The following is a 20,212-nucleotide window of genomic DNA, read 5'->3' on the forward strand; positions in this document are numbered from 1 at the left end:
CTTAACGTGGCCATCAGTAGGGAATTTACTATTCTAGTTAATTATGTTGCAGTTTTACAATCATTTACACACTGACTTACTAATGAAATACTTGATTGACTGGTTCACTTGAACAAAACCAGTAATATTCTATTGAAATTCTATTTAATCTTTGATCATAAAATAAATCGCACACAGTGCTTCTTCAGCGATGCATTTGAGAACACTTCATGAGTTCATGAAAATAGAGAACAGTGCTGGACCACTAAACAATGAGCTGAAACTCACTTCCTTTTTTTGACATTGAGACTGACATATGAGTGTTTTATTTTGGTAAAATAAAGCAGTCACCTCAGAAGAACTTTGTAAACTTGCGGACATTCATACTGAAAGTGCAGAGAGAGGAAGAGTCTTTTCAGGTCATTCAGGAAGAAATGAACAAACAATAAAAGGTTAAAAAAAAATATAGGAATTTGCTTTATTCAACTGATACATCATTTATTTGGATGTACTGCAATATATGAAATTAAAGTACTTTGTGGTGATAGATTACATTGTTACATACACTGATCACTGAGATGGTATTTAAACTATACTGACACTTTAAGATGGAGGCACAGGTCTGTGAGTCTGTCGAGCCTGACAAGAAGATTGTGTTTAAGATTATTTGATGATCATGAAACATTTGAATTGCAACAAGATAATAATCGTAGCCTGACACCTGTATGTGTGAATATGAATATTTCTATGGCATACGATGCTGTTTCTTCTCATAGAATGGGACAGTATTGTCCACATCTCACATGCAGGGTGTCTACGGAGTCTTGTGCTTGCAGTACACGGCTTCCTCCACTAGATGTCTGTCTCCGCTGTGCTACAGCCGAGGATTCGCCCTCAGGGTGCACTTTCCCATCAGGCATTTTAAACTCAACTGATGCAAATGAAGACAGACTACCTCTTTTATTTGGCCAGGTTTTGGTGGTATCAATAGTAGGCGACACCCTGAAGTCCCTTCCTTTGTAACTGAGTGTTTGCTTCTTCCCACTGTGGACACTGGAATCGTCTAAAAAGGGGTCTGAGTCACTCCCATGTGGCATGTTGAAGTAGTTGCACTTTGGAGTTTGAGGCTTTGACATCTCCTCGAGCTCTGATGAGGATATGGCAACTGTGGGGTTTTGCTTGGTTTCACAATGACTCGGTGAATCCTGACCTGTGTCCATGGAGGTGCTGTCCACATCGTCGTACATTCCCTGGGAAAATGGCGGAGATCTTCTCATGAGGTGGTTCTCCTTCAGCAGCCACCTCCCTCGGTCAATCAAAACCCCATCAGTTGTGTCCTTCTCGGAGGTGAAGGAACGAGACTGTGTGGCCTCTGGGACATCTTCAATGTCTGCCTTTACTGAGGTCTCACCACTAAAATAAGACAGATCCTCCTTCGAGGCTTTCGTGCCCGAGTCAGAGGAAGACAAACACTGTGCACTTTTTAATGTGGAACTTTGCAAGCATTCTGCATCACTTCCAAGTGATAGTTTGGATGTAGCTCGTTCTCTATTTGTTTCTCCGCAGGTCTCGTCTCTGTAGACTGAAGACTGTCTTGTTGAAGCCTCTTCTCCGCTGTCTGTGACAATATCTACAGAATCCTGAGTTTTATATCCACCACTCTCTGAGGTTTCTGGCCTGTAATCAGATAAATCAGAGGTACTAGGGCTTGGGAGACATTTTGAGCCGTACAAACAGTCGTTTCTACTTTTTGGAATAATGAGTTTTTGAGTCAGAACAACTCGAGCATTATCTGGCTCTAGCCGGATGTTGCCCCAAGCATCATATGTGAATATAAGTGAAGAGGACTGAAGAGCCAAGTTGACAAAGTCAAGTAACTCCTGAGATATTTCTACTGGATGTACTAGGCTGAGGTTTCTCTCCTCATTACACTGCTCGTCTTCATCTGTTTTAAATTCATTGTCTGTTCCACTATGTTTAACATGCTCACACTGCCCCCCAGAGGAAATCTGGGCTGGTGATTCAGAGTTACGTTCGGTTTGTGCATTTTCATGATCACTACTGTTCTGCTGTAAATAAGAGGCCTCTTCTAGCAGGTTTTTACAATCTTCATCATCATCATCATCAAAATTGTCTTCATCTCCAGGAAGATTTCTTTTGTCTTTACTTTCAAAGAAAGATTGTTGTTTTTCTACCTGGTTTTCTTCATCATCCTCCCTCTCCTCTTCAGCCAATTTCTGCTCTACTTTCCTATCTTCTTCAGTTTCTAACTTTTCTACTTCATTTGCTTCAAATTGTTCCTCTGAACAATGTTCTATTTCCTTGAGTCCTTTTGTATTCTCTTCTTCTTCCCCTTCCTCATCTTTGACCACCCTTGTATTTTCAACCTCAGCGTCACCATCCTCCTCTTCCTCCTCATAATTTTCAACGCTATCCTGCTCCATTTGATCCCTTTCCTCATTCCCTTGCTCAGTAACCACATCCATGTCTTCCTCCTCATCATCTTCCTCTCCAACGATATGTTCTAACTCCTCTTTCTTTGCTTCTTCCTCATCCACTGTAATTGCATCCACTTCCTCTTTCTCCTCCACGTTATCATTGTTTTCTAACTCCTCCTCCTCCTCCTCCTCCTCCTCCTCCTCGTCTGTCATTTGATTAACCTCCACCACCTCTTCCTCCTCCTCCTCATTCTTTTCTATCTCCTGCTCTTCAAAAACTTTTTTATATGTCTTGTCAACTAATTTATCTGTTTCATCTTCGGTCTCATCATTGGTACCTTCCTCCCAAATTCCATCCTTATCTGTCTTTTCTCCGCCTCCATCCGTCCCTTCCTCTCCCTCCTGTGTCTCTTCGGCACTCTCTCTCTCATCTGTCTCTTCAACCACTCCATTCTCCCCTTCTTCTAACTCCTCCCCCTCCTCATCTGTCATCTCCTCCTCTGTCCCTCCCTTCATCTTCCCAACACATTCTTCATCACTTCCTTTTTCTGCTTCACTGTCATTCTGCGCCTCATCATTTGCCTCCACTGTCCCCTCCTCTTCCTCCCTTTCCCTTTCTATGTTTTCCAGCTCTTCACCTTCATTTGTCTCCTTGTTTCCATCCTCTCCTGCCTGCTCCCCCTCCCCCACCTCTTCTATCTCCTCCATCTGATCTTCATCTTCATCTGCTTCTGACTCATGTTGCGTAACATCCAGGATGACATGTTTTTTTGTTTGTGATACTTCTAAATCTTTCTCACCAGGGCCTGTTTCCTGAATGTCTTCTGTAATGTTCTCTACAGAGGCATCACCAGGTTCTGCTGATTTTGCTCCATCAGCACTGAGCACTGAGTCTGTCTGGTTTCTTTCAGTTTCTACTAAGGTGCTCTCCTGCACCAGGTAAAAGCTTTTCGCTTGTTGAAATGTAGAATACATTTCTGCTCTGAGGTCTTTTGGCATATTCAGCTCCTCCATCAGCTCATCAATGCTTTGGTGTTGATCCTCAAATATGGCGCCTTCATCTGAGACAATGTCCAGAGCAAACATGGATTCTGAAACTTCAAGCCTTTCCCTTAAAATCTGGAAATCCTTCCAACATTTGGTAAAGTGAGAAGATGCTCTGCTTTGCAATTCAGTCAAACATGAGTTTTGCTGCTCCTTGTCTTCAATGGCAGAAATCTTCAGCAGGGATTGCATCATTAGCGTGGCCTCTGAGCTGCTTCTCGACTGGTTACCGTCTTCCAAAACAGACTCTTTTAGGTTATCTCTTAGAATCATCACTGACAGGAATGACATAAATGCTTTGAATGACGAGCCAAACACTGAAGCCACTTGTGTTGAGAAATCAGGAAGGCTGTTGGGCTTCTCGTGGTTGGATGTTTCTGGCCCCTCACGTTGGAGAGGAACTGCTTTTTGTACAGCATCACGAGAAAGAGGGTAATGTTCGGCTAAACCAATTTGACTTTCATTCTTTTCATCGGATTCAGAATCACCTCCTACCTGAAACACAACCTTTGACTGAGGCTCTGATTCACTTGGGACGGCCTCTGTGTATGGCACATGCTCTTGGCTGACATTCTCCAACCAGTTCTCAACATACTGGTGAATATCAGAGGGCGTAGGATTTAGGGAAGGCATTGAAACACTCTCATTAAACTCTGAAGGTTTTTTAGGTGATAGCGTCACAGATTTGGGTTTACTAACTGTTTTGTTGCCTGTCAGAAATGACCTTCTAGGTTGTAAAATGTCTGATATGTTCTTTTTCATTTGAGGCCTTCCTGTTGGAGTATTTACATTGTGCCCATTATATTTATCCGTGCTTTGTCTCTTAGACAGTGTACTTTTTAATTTTTCAGCATTGCCCAGCAAGGCTGAGTCTTTTTTGGGTGTCTTTTCATCTTTAATTGATTTCTTTGACTGGGACTTTTCTATTTTCTTCTCTCCTTTACTCTGTTGACCACTTTTGGCACTTTCCAATGAACTCAAACTCTTTTTCCCTACACTAACATTGTTGTTGAGTTTATCAGTAGATGGACGTTTGCTATTTTTGGAAGTCGCATGTCTGTCATTCCTAGCATGTTTAGTCACCTTTTTATTCTTCCCACTTTGAGGGGTTTTGGCTTTTTGTACAGTCCCCTCCATTTGGGAGTTAGTTGCTGTTGGAGTCTCATTATCATTCATTGTACGAAGATTGTTTGTAATCTCACGTGTTGAATATATTGGCTCTGATGACAGTGATAACATCTCCCCTTTCAGTCTCTGTAGTGAGTCAGCAGTGGACGGCTGCCTGCTAAAGTCTATATCATTGCTAGATGAATGCGGTCTTGTGTCAGAGGAGGGTTCACTATCTGGTGCACCGTGCAAAGGCACATCATCTGTGCTACATTCCTGATTTGCTAAATAGTTTTCATAGCAGCCTTGGCTCTCATATATACACATCAAAGTTTCTGTCACCTCCATGCCGTTATTCTCTATCTGAAGAACCTCAGCTACTCCTGATGACCTGATGAAGGAGTGGGAGCCTTTGTTAGTGGCCCCCGTGGGTGCCATTTTTCGAGGATTTGGGATTGGTCGGTTGCTTCTGCTGCTGCTGCTGCTGCTGTGTCTAACAACACAGTATCCTTCCGTTGTCTCACCATCAGCTGTCCTCTCCACGTAGGAATAGTGTCCCAGGCTGCTCTCTTTGACCCCTGACTCTGTCACCATCTTCACACTCCCTACAGAAGCCTTCTTCCGAACACGGCGAGGGCCTGGTGTAGGAGCACGTTTGATACTTGATTTTACTTTTCTCAAAGCCTTTGAGGTGTTGTCCCCATATACTTGCTCCCCATCGAAGCACACGCCCTTTCCAGATCCAGTGGGATGGTTCTCTTCTTTAGTGACATCGTCACTGATACGAGAAGAGGTTTTGGCAACGGCACTGTTTGAGGCGGGGGAGCTGTTTCCTGACTCTGAAACGGAGGCCTGAACTGTCCTCTTGCTCAGGCTAGCACGGCTGAGAGTGGTCGTCCAGTGGAGCATTTCCTCCTCTTTAATAGTCAGATGCACTTTCATTTCTACAGTCATGCTGCCATCTTGATTTACACGGAAGGACTTTTCAATGTCATCTTCATGAGGTAAGATGCAACTATGATGCTCATTTTCTACTCTGCCAGTCAGACAAGTTTCGACGGATGTGTGACGCTGATTGACTTCTGTTTCAAATGATCCGTTGCGGCGATGCAGGGGGCTGTTCATGCCTCCATTTTGAGACTTGTTTATCTGGTTGACAATATATTGTTCTGATGATAAGGAGAAGTTTCTTATGCCTTTTCTACTTGAGAAAGACTTGTTGTTCTCGTTGGCTGAAGTTGTTCGATGGAAATACAGGTGGGGAATGAAGAAAAGGGAAAAAAAATTAGGAGAGCTGAGGATTTTATGAGAAGATTCATACCACTAGCATGTCTGCTACATTAATTTAGCTTTGCATAAATACTAATGCTTTGTGCAAATTCTAGTGGAAACGACAAGAAAGAGTCACCATCACAACACAACATCTTATTTTAACTCTTCGTACTTTTTTTCTTTGTACACATCAAGATATAAGATATACGTGAAATTTAGAAGTGTAGGAACTACTGGAGACAGAACTAGATTAGCTTACTCCCGATGCTAAAATGTGCTAATCTGTCTGACCTCATACTCAGCCATGGTATCAATCATATTGTCTTAGTTTTAGCAAGAAAAAAAATTCTGTTTCATGAATACTGCTATACAGTTTACACATAGAACATATTAAAACTTACAAGCTCTGGGCTGCAACATAGACATCTCCATAGTTTCCGTGTGCATGACCTCTGCCATCTGGCTGGTTCTGTGAAAACCGTAATTTCCTAATCTGAATGGCTCACTGCCCGCTGCCACAACAACACCAGAGCAGAGGATAAGTGCAGCAAGACCGTCAACCTGAAACAAGAGGAGAAGCAAGTTTTACAAGCAGGTCAAAGTCAAGGGATCAAGTCTAGTCTCAGTCTTTATCCCAGGTGTTAAAATGATACAGTCTAGAAATCGCAGATCATATTAATGAGTTCCTTTTAAAGACAATAAATCCCAAAATATCAGATGTAGTATTTGCACTCTCATAGTGTCAGTCAATGTCAGTACTGTTCTGCTTGCACATGGGCTCACTTGGACATTTCAAGGACTTTGTTTCAAAGAGCTGCCATAAATACAGTCCATTTCATGAGTAGTTTAACAGATTTTTTGCATTAGCAGTCATACAACTGCAACACCTATGGGTTGCAGTGCAAATATGGCCTTGATTTGTCACTGTACACAGCTCTCGTCTGCAAAAACAAACTGCTGCACCATTTTTCTGACTGCCATTTACTTACCAGTGAAGACAGAATTTACAGGGTAATCTGGTAATACTGTTGTCTGTCTGGGCAGCAGTTTAGGTTTCTCTCTATCTCTCTAGATTTGAAGCAAGGTCAATTTTGGGGGGAAAATACATTGGCATTGAAGTCCAATATGTTTATGCCAAATTACTTTGAAAGACATTACATTACATGTCATGTAGCAGACACTTTTATCCAAAGTGAGTACATGCCACGGGTGGAGTTGAACTTGCAACCATGATGTCTTTTGCATACAGGGGACCGGTCTTAACCACTGAGCCACTTCACCCCCGGGCAAGACAAAAATCAATACGCCTGTCCTCATCTTTTTTTAGCTGAATATTTAAAGAGTATGTCTTATTTGTGTCACCCAGACACACTATATTTAGCTGTACAGAGTTTAATGGAGGACAACAACCACGGTGCTAACTGACACACAAAAACTATCATCTGGAAGACATGAAAAATAAAATGAAATTAAAAATAGATTTTCCAACTTTCTCTTTGAGTGGACCAAAATTCCTCTTATTTCTCTCCAGAAAGCCAAAAGGTTGTTGGGATTTTGGTCAAAAATATTTGTTTATTTTTGAATAAACCTGGGTTTTATTATCTCTTTTTAGCGGCATTTACTAAGACACGGCAACATTGAACAATCCAGTCAACTTTTTGTTATTATTGTTATTATTATTATTATTATTATTATTATTATTATTATTGATAATAATAATAATAATAATAATATTGATAATAATAATAATAATAATATCCCACTCGCATAGGCCTACTCTGTCACTAGAAAAACTACTCTAAATATGTAACACTACTTAACTCTATTCATAATCATGTTACAAGTGCAAGTGCTCTTATTTCTATTTTACTCTGACTATAAAGAAAAAAACTAATTGTTTTTTTGTTTTTTAAATATGATTATTTGGTATGACCTCACTCATTTATCAGTCTATATTTACACATACAAAGACTTTATTAGACATCATTAAGGTAACCTTAACTATCATTCTAATTTTCACTTCTCAGAACACTCACTCTTCTGCCATCAGTGGAGAATAGTTTCAGGACTGGGAACTGCAGGATCTCAGAGAGGTAATCCAGCAAAGCATCAAACGTCGGTGCTGTTCTTCTGTGCAACACTATTGTGCATTTAACAGTGGGATCCTTATTCTTGATGACCATGAACCTCTTTGGTGTCCGCACTGCCACCCTTCTGTTGACCTTTGTTGACCTGTTGGCAGATGTCGCCAACAGGTTCCTTCTGCCAGACTGACTGAGGGGAAGACGTCTTTGCCGCCTTGCACTGAGGGGTCTGGTAGTGTTCCACCGTATCTGCTGACGGTTCACTTCATTCAAGTTTAAGGGCTTCACTCGCCTCTGATCGGAACACACATAAGCTCCTCCATCTTGTAGGTCATCCAGGCCTTTAACCAGGTGGATCCCTCGAGGCGTGGTGATGGTCCTTACTCCAAATGGCAGAGGTACTTTCTTGGACAAAGCATCCAGCAGAGCATCAAATGTCTTGAAGGTGCGGGCACTGATGACCATGCGATGCCCGCTGAATTTATAATCACCGCTTTTGTAGAAACAAACTCGTTTCGAAGCTGAGGAATCAGAGATTGGCTGTAAGGGTCGACTGGGTAATGTCCCCCCACTGCCTGAGGACAGTCCCTGTGCAGCTGGGTCCTGGATTGGTGTGTTGCTCATTTTGTGTGGAGGAGGCTAGAAAGAAAAAATAGAGAGAAGTTACTGCTGTTCAGATTATGCAATGCAAAGCAATTATGCTTCCTAAACTACCAACTTTACTAGTCAGTGTTCACATAAAAACCTTTACCATTAGAGACAGTCGCTATTAGAATAGAGTGTAAAGGACTGATTTCTCTGTAATGTGGCCACAGTTTCATCATAAACTTGGATTTAGATATTAGGTTATGCTTTTACAAACACATATAAGAGGTGGATTTCCAGCTGTTTCTTGTATGAACATATTTTGAAATTGTATTCATCAATTGTAGAAAAAATTAAAATCCCCTGACTCATTATTACACAAAACAGACCCTGCAGGTTTCAAAAACTGTATACATTTTTGTATAAAATAAAATAAAATAAAACAGGCATCCAAAAATCCTGCTAAAAAAGCAATCCTAAATGAAAAGTAGTAATAGTAGTGTCTCTTATTTGCCAGTATCATTGTGCCTTAAAAAACACATTGATGCAAATGTCAAGGTTTTGATGAGTTTTTTCCATCATAATCTCAAAATGGAGAATCAAAAATCAAAACAACACATTGCTGATGATCAGCATGCATTTCCTGTGCTGTGATTGCTTGAAACATTTAAGTTTTAGTGAAGACGCAATGTCTTGGTAGAATATAGAAAATACATCATATTGCTGAAACAACTGTATATCGAATACAGTTACTCAAGCTGTTATGCATAGAAATGTTACCATGTTTTTAAATGTTCTTTGGTAGATATGCATTGAAGCAATAATGTAATGTAACATTATAGTTGCATAACATCTATGAATTTAAATATAGCATGAAGAATATAGGGCACAGTAGCACCTTACTGTTATGTTAGTGCATTGACTCTCCATTGTTTAGCCTGTTGTTACAGTGTATTAATCAGCACTAAAGAGACAATGGACACAAAATAATCAGTAACACGACAGACCCTGTTTCATTACGTCCATTTACATCAGTGCGAACTGAACACCAAGTCTAAACAGTCCTTGACAAGGGCTGTTCACACCGAAGTAGACAAATAACAGCCTGTAAGTAATGTTAAAAATAATCTATAAGGAAGCAAACAAGTCAACCAAGTTGTCGTGCAAAAAAACTTACCTTTAATAATCACATTTCTCCTTAATTATATTGATTAACAGAAAGTGTCTATCCGTTATTCCTCCGAGCACTGGTCAAAGCCTCTCAGCTGCGGTCCAGGGCTATTTTGGGACCTACAACATCATGGCCAATTTGCTTAATCTTTGCTCACACTTAATCAGCATAACAACACGAGGCGACAAATACAGCAAACAAAAAGTATCTGCACTGCAACAGAACACAAATTTTTCAATATGAGATATATGAGAATATGATTTTTTAATTGTTGGCATGATGTTTTTTTTCTAAAAGGTTGGCACTATTATTCTCTTCTGTTGTTCTGCTAATTTACTTTGACTCATTGCTTATGGACATTATAGGAAAGATCAACTAAAGATTAAGAAAAATTAATCTGAAATTGAATCTCTGCTTTAAGAGACACTAGTTTCTCTCTAGTTCTCTCCTCGTCTTTGGAGAGAGTGGGAGAGAAACTGAGTGAATGACTGAAATATTAAAATAAAAATGAAGAGGATTAGTGTGCACCAGAATTAATCAGTGAATGAGAACAGGTTTGGTGAAAGTTCCTATGGTATAGAAATTCTAGGGCTCAAACGATAGCACTTCTTTACTGCTCCACACTGCACTCCACTACCACAGGTGGCTTGGACTATTTCTAATTTGCAGGCAGCCTGCATAATCTGATTTGAGACGTCTTGGCCTAATAGGGATTAGGTTAAAGATTTTACGCACTTGCTGACATCATGAGACAGAATAAGGTCTTTAGAGAGCACTTTTACCGCACAGCAGGTATTTCAAAATGCAGCATATCAGTATTTGTGCTGTTGTATTTTGTGTTGCTGCATGTTAATGGTAAGAAATATTCTCATCATTTGGAATTCTCTGCAGTGTTGTCTTCAGACGTGCGCAGCTCACAGAGAAGAACCGAATGTTTGTAGAGTGCAAAAAGAGTAAGAATCTACTTTTAGTGTTCTATAGCTGAGGATCTGATTACAGTGAGAGGATAGTTATCAGTTATCATCACAGTGTCAATTACCGAGTGCCCCAGTCTGAGTAAAAGCTGCTAATGCCTCTACAATATGGATGCTGGCTGATGCAGGATTAAATGGAATGTCTGTGCAGGTCACATGTGCAAGGAGATGTTAAATATTAGTACACAATATTAAATATTAATAATAATAGTACAAAATCCTGAAAATAAAAAGCTTCATTAACATGTTTGCTACTTCTTTTTGCAAAGTGTTGAAAAGAAATATGGATTTTGGCACATTATTTGACCTGAAACCAACGGCATATTAGTTGTTTTTTTACTCAGCGAAATAAACCAAACATCAACTATGATCGCCTGACCTTCAATCAATAGGTGGTATTATCACATGAGGATCTGTTTGGATTAACAAGATCTAAATATTACAAGTCAGACATACGATCAACAGTGTGTGCCATCATCATGACCTAGATCCTGTTATGTTATATATATATATATATATATATATATATATATATATATATATATATACATATATATATATACATATATATATATATATATATATATATATACATATATATATGCCTCCTCTATATATACATATATAGAGGAGGCAGATTTAAAATCAAAACTTTTTTTTAAATCGAAGGGAAAATAATTACACAGAGCCGGCTCATGGCATACGTGACTTAAGTGGCTACATATGTGTGCAATAGTATGTTCAGATACATTTAGATATCTAAATCTGGTAAGTTATTTGGTTTTATTTTGTAATTGAAGATTGCTAACTCAGTGCACATTTGCACATCTGCTCTAAGTTTTAAATTCTAAGTTCTAAGTTTCTTTTACTGCCCTCGAAGGTTAACAAACAAACAAAAAAAACAAAAACAGAGTCATACTGGTTTCAACTAATACTGCAATCTATAGTGTTACATTTGTATCAATAATAGGCTACTCTGAGGTGGTGGGAGGGGGCTCAAAATCAAATTCTGCTTAGGGCCCTATAAAGGCTTGGGCCGGCCTTGCAATTACATTTGGTTTCTAATAGTTTTCCACTTGCGCCTTTCTTGTGATCCTTTGGGGTTCTGTTTTTCCACTATCAGTTCCTCATTAAGTGATTGCTCTTTTGTAAGAAAACTTAATTTGCATTTGAATGATTTTAATGACAATCATTTTGTTGACATTCAACTTTTAGTCAATCCGTGTAATTAATCAACAAACCGTTTAACCTCTGGACAGTAACACGGGAAACATGAATGAGGCTCAAATGTGTTGTGAAGTTACTTGATTTAAGTAGCACTTTGGCGCTACCTAACGATACGTAGCGATATTGCCAAACTGTACTTTCAGTAGAAAGAGGAAAGCTGTTAGTAAGGAAGCACAAATAGAACACAATATGTTGTTGTTGTTGTTGTTGTATATACGACAGTATACTATAACACCTTATGTATTTATTTATTTGAATTCCAATTTATGCTCAGTCGATCTACCTTTTTGGTAATTGTACCTTGACCAAGCTCATGCTTCGGCGAAAAGTTTCAGTCGTCTCCATGACAACCGCACACTTGTCTTTAATGTATGTGACGCCAAGTTCGGTCTTCCACCATTAGAAGAACGACTCTTGGTTTCTGTTTTGATTACCTCCCCTGAACTGATCTCGCATCGATTAGCCAGGCCTGCTACACAGCGGCGGCAGGCGGCTCAGTGTGCGGCGCACCACAGTCTCTGGCAGGCACCTCCGCTGTTTCTCTTCATTAGCGTGGTCTTTTGTGGCAAACCGTGTTTCTCCATTCGTTCCACTTTTTTTGGATTCCAACACATCATTCACCATGGGCAAAACGGACGAAGAGGAGATAATCAGAATTGCGAGGAAGATCGATAAAATGGCGCAGAAGAAAAACGGGGTAAGACGCCTGAAAGAATGAATGTTTACCTGCTTAGCCGATGTTAGGCTAACATGGGCGCTAGTGGGCTGTGATGCGGTTAGCTGTCGGCTGTGTTGTCTTTCGACCCTCTAGACTGTTGTACACTGATGTGGTTCTCCTGCAAACTGTTTTCCATGGTTGTGTAGTCAAAAAGCTTAACACGAAGCATACTGTAGTTGCGAAGAAGACTATCCGTAAACGTTAAGCTTTTAAGTATGTTTTTGTGGAGTTGCTAGCAGTTAGCTATTTAGTAGCCAACTGGTACTTGCTAGCTTTGTTGGATGCGGTCATATTATCATAACAAATAAATAGCCATATTTAAATATATATCCGTTCTTCTGTTAGATTATTTGAGTCTGAAGTGGGATTTGTTCATTAGAAGCGGCATTCAGAGCGTGTCAGTATCATCTGTACTATAGATAACAAACGCACTAACGTTAATGGCGCTATAGAGGTATAGGCATATAGGTGCCGGTTAGCCGTTATCAGTTAAGCTATTATATGCGTGATTAGTTGTTTATCTCGTTATAAATTCAGAACAAAGTGAAAAGCGCAAGTACGCCTTTACTATGTCCTGCCAACAGCACAACTTCATATAATATACTTTGGCCAAAGGGAAAGTGTTTACCACAATATCATCTTGCCCTTAACTTCAACGGAGACCATAATAACATTGATGTTTGAACATTCTCCTCTTGATTAATTTGTCATCGGAACAGCTTCAGAATAAACTGTTACTAGCAAATCCAGTTCTTACTGTCAAGTTCATACAGAAAAAATAACAGCTCCTGCTACTGTTTCCCCTGCCTTTTAATGTATTGCTCCAAGATTTAATGGTTTCTTCCTTACATTCCCGTCTTGTTTTAAGAAAAAAGCGTTTGTGGTATCGAAGACCAAAAACATATCATACTGTTTAGGGCTACAACTTACATTAATTGTCATAATCGTTTCATGTGACGATGGTTTTCGCCTTTAATCGAGTAATCGCTTGGGCCATGAAAGGTCAGAAAATCTTGAAAAATGTTGAGCTGTGTTTCCCAGACTTGGAATTGTCTTGTTTTGTTCCCAAAACAAAATAATTCAGTTTTATTTTTGTTACATGTAGCAGAAATGAGAAAATATTCACATTTAAGAAATCAGAAAAGATGTTTAAATTATTATTATTATTATTATTATTATTATTATTACTCAAACAAATGAATCTATTATTAAAATAGTTGATGATTCATTTAGTAATCAATTAAGTGAGTAATTGTTTAAGCCCTAGTATCATTACTGCTGTGGCAGAGGTAAATTACTGTGTTTTGACCATGCTCTTGCAGTAGTTATAACATTTTGTCTAAACACTCTGTGCCTTCTCCTCCGCAGGCTGGTGCCTTGGACTTACTGAAGGAGCTGCGCAGTATCCCCATGACTCTGGAGCTACTTCAAGTATTCATGCTCTCTCGTCCTATGCCTTATAATAGACATGTGCTGCATGCAAACTCTGAAGTTCTATCTCAATGTTCTCCCACAGTCTACCAGAATTGGAATGTCCGTTAACGCCATCCGCAAGCAAAGTACAGACGACGAGGTGACATCTCTAGCGAAGGCTTTGATCAAGTCGTGGAAGAAGCTTTTGGGTAATAAAAAAAGGAAAGATGCTATTTTGGAAATCGAGCTCTTGTGTGTGATTTTATCTCTCTTACATTAATTGTGTGGATTTTTTGAAACTTAAGTCCAGTCTGAGCATTTGGTGATTGTGATACGTTGTCCTTCAGATACACCACCTGTCAGACTTTCCTTACTTAGTGCCTCCCAGTCTCCGTCGATCAAGTTTAGAGTATGCAGCACAGACAAATATCCAAGTTGCAAACGTCACTCAGAGAGGACGTGAGCGTATGAGCATATTTGAGCACAGCTGACGTGAATGTGGTAACAAAACTGTGCAGTCTCCTCTGCTTTCATCGGTTTTCTGCTTGTCAAAGATGACTTATTCCCCGGCGTGGAAGGTAAAGAGGAGTCCATACAAAAGCGCAAATTCACGCGTGGCTAATATTGTTGTTGATATGGCAGCACACAGAGGGGGAGGATCGCGTAAGGGGGGTTACCTCGATCGTACAGCTGATCTGTTCACAGAAAAGGAATTCTAATGTCAGGTGTAAGTTGCTGCTAAATTACAGCGTTTGTGAAATGTGCATTTTCTCCCCTGTTTTTGTCAATTATCAATTCCCAGTGCAGTCAACAGCCAGAGAATAATTTAAAAATGTTAGAATAACAACATTATTGTAGGGGACTGATAATACAATATTATCATGATACTTATTACATTACATTACATGTCATTTAGCAGACGCTTTTATCCAAAGCGACTTACAAGGTAATTGAGTACAATCAGCCAAAGGGTGGAGTCGAACTTGCGACCATGATGTCTTTTGCACACAGGGTACCGGTCTTAACCACTGAGCCACTCCACCCCCTTATGCCACAATACAGTGTTGTTTCCAATATTTAAAAAAATACTGTGAAGTTTTGCAATTAATTACCCTTCTCAAGTGCAAATTATATTCACAGGTCTTATTCTATCTCTTAATAATCCTAGTTACATGGTCTTGCTGGCTTTGATTTTATTGTAACTGTGGTTTGAGTGCTACAGAATGTACAGAAGTCACAACCTGAGCCAGGAGAAGATATCCTCGACACATAGTTGTTTCAGTGAAACAGCAACTGCTGGCCTGCTTTTCACGTTGCTATTGACTATTGCAACAGTCTGTTGACTGTTGTCCATCTTTAGTTCTGAGAAGAATCTATTACTGTTAATGCATGCCTAGTTCAGTCTCTCTTGCTCTGCACTGTCCCCAAAAGTGCAGCAGTGCCCTACGCACACACACACACATTTAAGGTGTACAATGTGGCAGGCTACTTTTTTCAGGCTATCAAGCATATATACGATTTTACACTATTGACTTTAATATTGGCATTTGCTTTTTTGACTCTCACTTGTATTTTTATTTTTTTTGATACTTTCTAGATGAACCTGGAGGTGGAGAGAAACCTACAGATGAGAAGAGGAAAGAGCAAACAGCACCTGCTTCTCCCTCACAGGGAAGCCCAGAGCCAAAAGAAGAAAGGTAACGAGAATAGCTCGGATATTACCGATGCATTTGTTATTACTTGGTTTATCATTTGCATTTTTGTAACGGATGGAACTTATTTTCTTGCTCCCAAAGCAGCTCTTGCAGTAACTCCAGCAACAAGAGCGAACCTGCAGAAGTCACACCCAACACGTTAATCAACACTTTTCCTCGTGCCCCCAGCACCTCCGATTCCATCAGGATCAAGTGCAGAGAGTTGCTGGCCAATGCTCTGCAGACTGGCGGTAATCCCATTATTCTCAACATAACGTTAACGTTTGTTTTTGTGATTTTCAACTATCGGCTTTGTTAATTAAGTATTTAATTCACATTTTGTTTTTCTACTTCCTGACAGAGGACCATATTGCTATCGGTGGTGATTGTGATGAACTTGGAGCACAGATCGAGGAATATATCCTATAAGGACCGTGGAAAGCAAATGCAGCATTTTTCCTAACTGAAGAATTGTGGATTAAAAAAAACAAAAGCAGGTTTTTTTCTAGGCACCAGTTCAGGTTCATGTGTGTTTAACATATGACTTGATGATGCACAGGATTCACAGTTGGCATAACTCAGTATAAAAACATCTCTGTGTGCTTTTTCAGTTTGTTCACTTGTTAGTGACTGTGCCTTCTCCTACAATTCTGCCTTTGATTCTCACTTCTCTACATGTTAAACAACTGATGTTTACATTTATATTCAGGACAGACACTGATAAACAGAGTTGTTCTTAGACTGGTCCCCACTAAAGTGTGTATGTGTGTGGTGCAGTGTTTAAGGAGGAGAGGACAGAACTACATTCATTAAAATTTGGCAAGGTGGTTAATAAAACCAGTTTATCAGACATCACTGCCTGATACATGACCTGAAGGCTTTATTAATGTGTCACAACTGACATACCCCAAGGCTGCATCTATCAGTGTAGTTTTAGGCCCTTGTGTACGTTGTTGAATTTCCTTGACTTGCTATCACGTATCTTCCAAGAGTTCAAGAACACAGACATGAAGTATAAGAATCGTGTGCGGAGCAGAATCTCAAATCTGAAGGACATGAAAAACCCCAATCTGCGGAGGACTGTGTTATGCGGGAGTGTAACACCGGAGCGGATGGCCAAGATGACTGCAGAGGTGCGTTGTCCTGTTCTGTTCTATTGTTGAAGGTCTCATTTTAAACAATCATGGGAATGCACACAGTTAGTAATGATAAATCGTCAGTGTTCTGAATTCATTTTACCTTTCTTTTGTACAATTTTGTCTCTTGACTTCCATGACAATTAAAAATCCATTCATTTAAAGGCATCATTTTGACATTCCATTTTCTGTAGGAAATGGCCAGCGATGAGCTTAAGGAGATGAGGAAGAATCTGACCAAAGAGGCTGTCAGGGACCACCAAATGGCCACCACCGGAGGCTGTCAGACTGATTTATTCACCTGTGGCAAGTGCAAGGGGAAGTGCTGCACCTACACACAGGTAAAGATGATCAACTCTGCTTTAATTGTGACATTAGTACAAGACTTTTACTGGGTGTTATGGTTGGTGACTTAAAGTGTGATCTAAATAAATGGGGTGACAGTAGCTCAGTCGTAGAGCGAGTCGTCTTTCAACTTGAAAGTTGCCGGTTCAATTCAAGTCCGCTAGTCTACATGCCGATGTGTCCTTGGGCAAAACACTGAACCACCGGAAAAATGAGCTGCACATAAATGCGCTGTATGAAAGTGTGAGTGAATGGCAAAACTGTAGTGTATGCAGCTTTGTTTGGTCATCAAGACTAGGATAAGAGCTATATAAATACAGACCTTTTGCCATTTAAATCAGAGGTCACTAAATTGGTGAACTGCAGTCGACACAGATCCAAACCCAGATGTTGATCTGCCTAGATCTGGAGCATTAACTGATAAACCGTTGCTGATTTCCACGTGTCAGCATTCATATTTGAACATGCACAGCCAGTAAGTGAGAAAAAAGTAACTTCACATAGTATGATCTCAAAAGAGAAAAGGGAGACAAGACTTTTTAATGTGGAGAGGCTTTTTATTTGACTAAAAGGAGCAAATGGGAAATTGAATTTACACCTTTTCCTTTTTAAAATTGTTGCCAAAATTGCCAATTCTTAAACGTACTTCTGAAATGCTTCATTTTAAATTCTCTCTTTTGCACTTTACACAAGAACATTTATTTCCTTCTTCTCTCGTATTGGTTTGTCTGCCAGTGAGCAGCATAACTCGGAAATGATAAAATTGTGATGTGATCTCCATACAGATCCAGGTTCAGCGTTAATAATGTTTTTTATAATTATTAACCCTGCAAGATGGAAGAGTGAATTGATAATGTGGGAAACTGAGGGTCCTTGGTGGAGGTTTGCACTCTCTGATTTGACTGAGCTGATTTCTTCATGTGGAACTCTCTGAATCATTTTTTTCACTCCATAATTTCCAGGTTCAAACTCGCAGTGCTGATGAGCCAATGACCACATTCGTCTTCTGCAATGATTGCGGAAATAGGTGGAAGGTATGTTGTTTTTTTTTTCTTCAAGTCCAGTGGGTAACACCGCACTCCCCACTGTATGTGATGCACGATATAGAGCTTGGCACCCGACGTCACAGTGCAGTGCATACCGGGATACCCGGTGACATTTTTCAATCAATTCGATTGGACACTTATACACACTTGCACACATTTATGCAGGTCCATTTGTTTTGAATTAGCCAGCTAGAGACAGCCAGTTAGCCAGTCAATCAGATATTTAATGACGAGTAGTAAACGATTAAAGCACTCACCTGAATGGAAATGTCTGGAACACACTTTCAGGCGTCTCCGGATGCTGGCAAACTTGATTTCTTCGTAGTGTCGGACACAAAGCTTCCTTGAACTAGTCCATTGTCGAGTTACTTTCCTCATGGTCGTGCAAACGTGCATTGCATCCAACAACGCGACATGTCCTTCCGCTACAAAAACATTCAGGTGTGTGGTTATCGTTGGCTCCCTCTCGCTCTCTCGACGGCTTCTTGGGCAATCAAGATGGCTACCGACACAGTGGCGAGAACGCGGTGACGTCACATTGCCAAGCTTATATTATCAGCACAATGTCTGTATCGGCCGGTGATTTCACTACAGAAGAAACTAAATGACCTCTGCTGTTTGGCACAGGGAAATTATTTGAACAATGAAACTCTGTTCAAAGTCAATGCAGAGTCTGAATCTGTGTATTAATTGTGTGTGTGTGTGTGTGTGTGTGTGTTTTAGTTCTGCTGAGCCTGCAGTCGTCGTCCACGGCACTCTGACAAGTAGCAAAATTCCCGGATCAGGTTCTGTCTCTCTCTGCAACAGATTGGAGCTTTGTATTCCATGATACATGGTACACTATATGCCATACAAAGATGCCACTGCAGTTACTGTTTGAATAAATTTCCTGTTCATAGATTGAGCTCATTGTCGGTTTCCCCCAATCCCCCCCCCCAAAATCTTTTAGTATTTTTTATTAGTTGTTTCTCACTGTCAGATATATATTATATATATATACGTACGATCAATGTCTCATACTCTTTTATCTGCATTTTTTATATGTAGTTTTAACACTTTGGACAGCGTTGTATTAATTTGCCCCCCACATCATGGCATTGTTTTATTTAATTTCCCAATAAAATGTAATCCATTTGATTAAATAGACGTGCTTTTCATTAGCTGTGTGTTGTGCTTCCAATCCTTTATGGTTATGTGAGTCTTTAACACTCAATCTGTATGTTTGTGTGAGACTGAGAGAGAGAGCGAGAGGGAGAAGTGTACATTTGCTGTTGGTGGAATATTCATCACATCAAAGTGAATGCTGATGAATGCATATTAATCCGTCGGGGGATGAGATAATGTTATTGGCTGAGCCAGCGTTTGTTTCTCTGTCCATCTTGTTTTTTTAATTGCCAGGTGCAACCACTCTGCCCCTGAGCTGTTATCCGTTCTGCTGCCTCACCTCCATACACTCTGTTACCAGACCATTGGCCATAGGGAGACATATAGGGAAAAGTTGATGATGACATGAGATTTTACAACATTTTGTGGTGCGGGGCTTCACTTTACAATACTCCCAATTTCCATTGTTTAGTTATATAATTGTTCTTAATGGAACTTACTGTAAAACTAGAGAAGGCACTACCCCTCAGTTTCCATAGTGTCAAAAGTGTTTGTCAAACCTGGAAATGATGGTGTTCGAGAATGTTTTGTTTTCTCCACAAACCAAAATGATTCACTTTTATTGATTTCTTTGTTATGTGGAGCAAAGAAATTAAGAATATATTCACATTTAAGAAGCGGAAACAATCAGAAATCTTGTTTTAAATTTTAATAGTTGACGATTCATTTAGTAATCGATTAAAAATCGATTTATTTCCTCAGCTCTAGTGTCAATACTCTCAAACAGTGAAACATATCTAGATCACCATCAAAATCTAATTTTTTCCATCCTCAGATAATGTTATGTAAATATGTATTTCATTTTTTTCTATCAG

General features: G+C 39.8%; 2 protein-coding genes across 3 annotated transcripts; one reads left to right on the forward strand and one right to left on the reverse strand.

The window, feature by feature from the left end:
• Positions 1–697: 697 nt before the first annotated feature.
• LOC131472650 (oxygen-regulated protein 1) lies at positions 698–8,548 on the reverse strand. The gene is made up of 3 exons (XM_058650042.1): positions 7,877–8,548; positions 6,242–6,401; positions 698–5,800 (listed from the first exon to the last, which is right to left on the reverse strand). The coding sequence occupies exons 1-3, from the start codon at positions 8,546–8,548 to the stop codon at positions 750–752; spliced, it is 5,883 nt and encodes a 1,960-aa protein (XP_058506025.1). The 3' UTR covers positions 698–749.
• Positions 8,549–12,340: 3,792 nt separating this feature from the next.
• tcea1 (transcription elongation factor A (SII), 1) lies at positions 12,341–19,393 on the forward strand. Of its 2 annotated transcripts, none has more exons than XM_058640122.1 (10): positions 12,341–12,578; positions 13,968–14,030; positions 14,116–14,221; positions 15,610–15,709; positions 15,809–15,957; positions 16,068–16,124; positions 16,685–16,839; positions 17,037–17,183; positions 18,150–18,221; positions 18,957–19,393. In XM_058640122.1, the coding sequence occupies exons 1-10, from the start codon at positions 12,504–12,506 to the stop codon at positions 18,963–18,965; spliced, it is 933 nt and encodes a 310-aa protein (XP_058496105.1). In that variant the 5' UTR covers positions 12,341–12,503; the 3' UTR covers positions 18,966–19,393. The 2 variants fall into 2 exon arrangements, with proteins under 2 accessions (XP_058496105.1, XP_058496114.1); XM_058640131.1 differs by having other exon boundaries at positions 15,812–15,957.
• Positions 19,394–20,212: the final 819 nt, after the last annotated feature.

This window comes from Solea solea, chromosome 1 (genome assembly GCF_958295425.1).
Source record: "Solea solea chromosome 1, fSolSol10.1, whole genome shotgun sequence".
In the NCBI taxonomy this organism is placed as follows: domain Eukaryota; kingdom Metazoa; phylum Chordata; class Actinopteri; order Pleuronectiformes; family Soleidae; genus Solea; species Solea solea.

Excerpts from the sequence above, each read along its gene's own strand:
- LOC131472650 (XM_058650042.1), bottom strand. The coding sequence starts at position 8,548 with ATGAGCAACACACCAATCCAGGACCCAGCTGCACAGGGACTGTCCTCA. Across the intron at positions 6,402-7,876 it reads TCTCCACTGATGGCAGAAGA|GTTGACGGTCTTGCTGCACT; the intron begins GTGAGTGTTCTG and ends CTCTTGTTTCAG. Across the intron at positions 5,801-6,241 it reads TATGTTGCAGCCCAGAGCTT|CCAACGAGAACAACAAGTCT; the intron begins GTAAGTTTTAAT and ends GAACAACTTCAG.
- tcea1 (XM_058640122.1), top strand. The coding sequence starts at position 12,504 with ATGGGCAAAACGGACGAAGAGGAGATAATCAGAATTGCGAGGAAGATC. Across the intron at positions 12,579-13,967 it reads TGGCGCAGAAGAAAAACGGG|GCTGGTGCCTTGGACTTACT; the intron begins GTAAGACGCCTG and ends TCTCCTCCGCAG. Across the intron at positions 17,184-18,149 it reads AGTGCTGCACCTACACACAG|GTTCAAACTCGCAGTGCTGA; the intron begins GTAAAGATGATC and ends CATAATTTCCAG.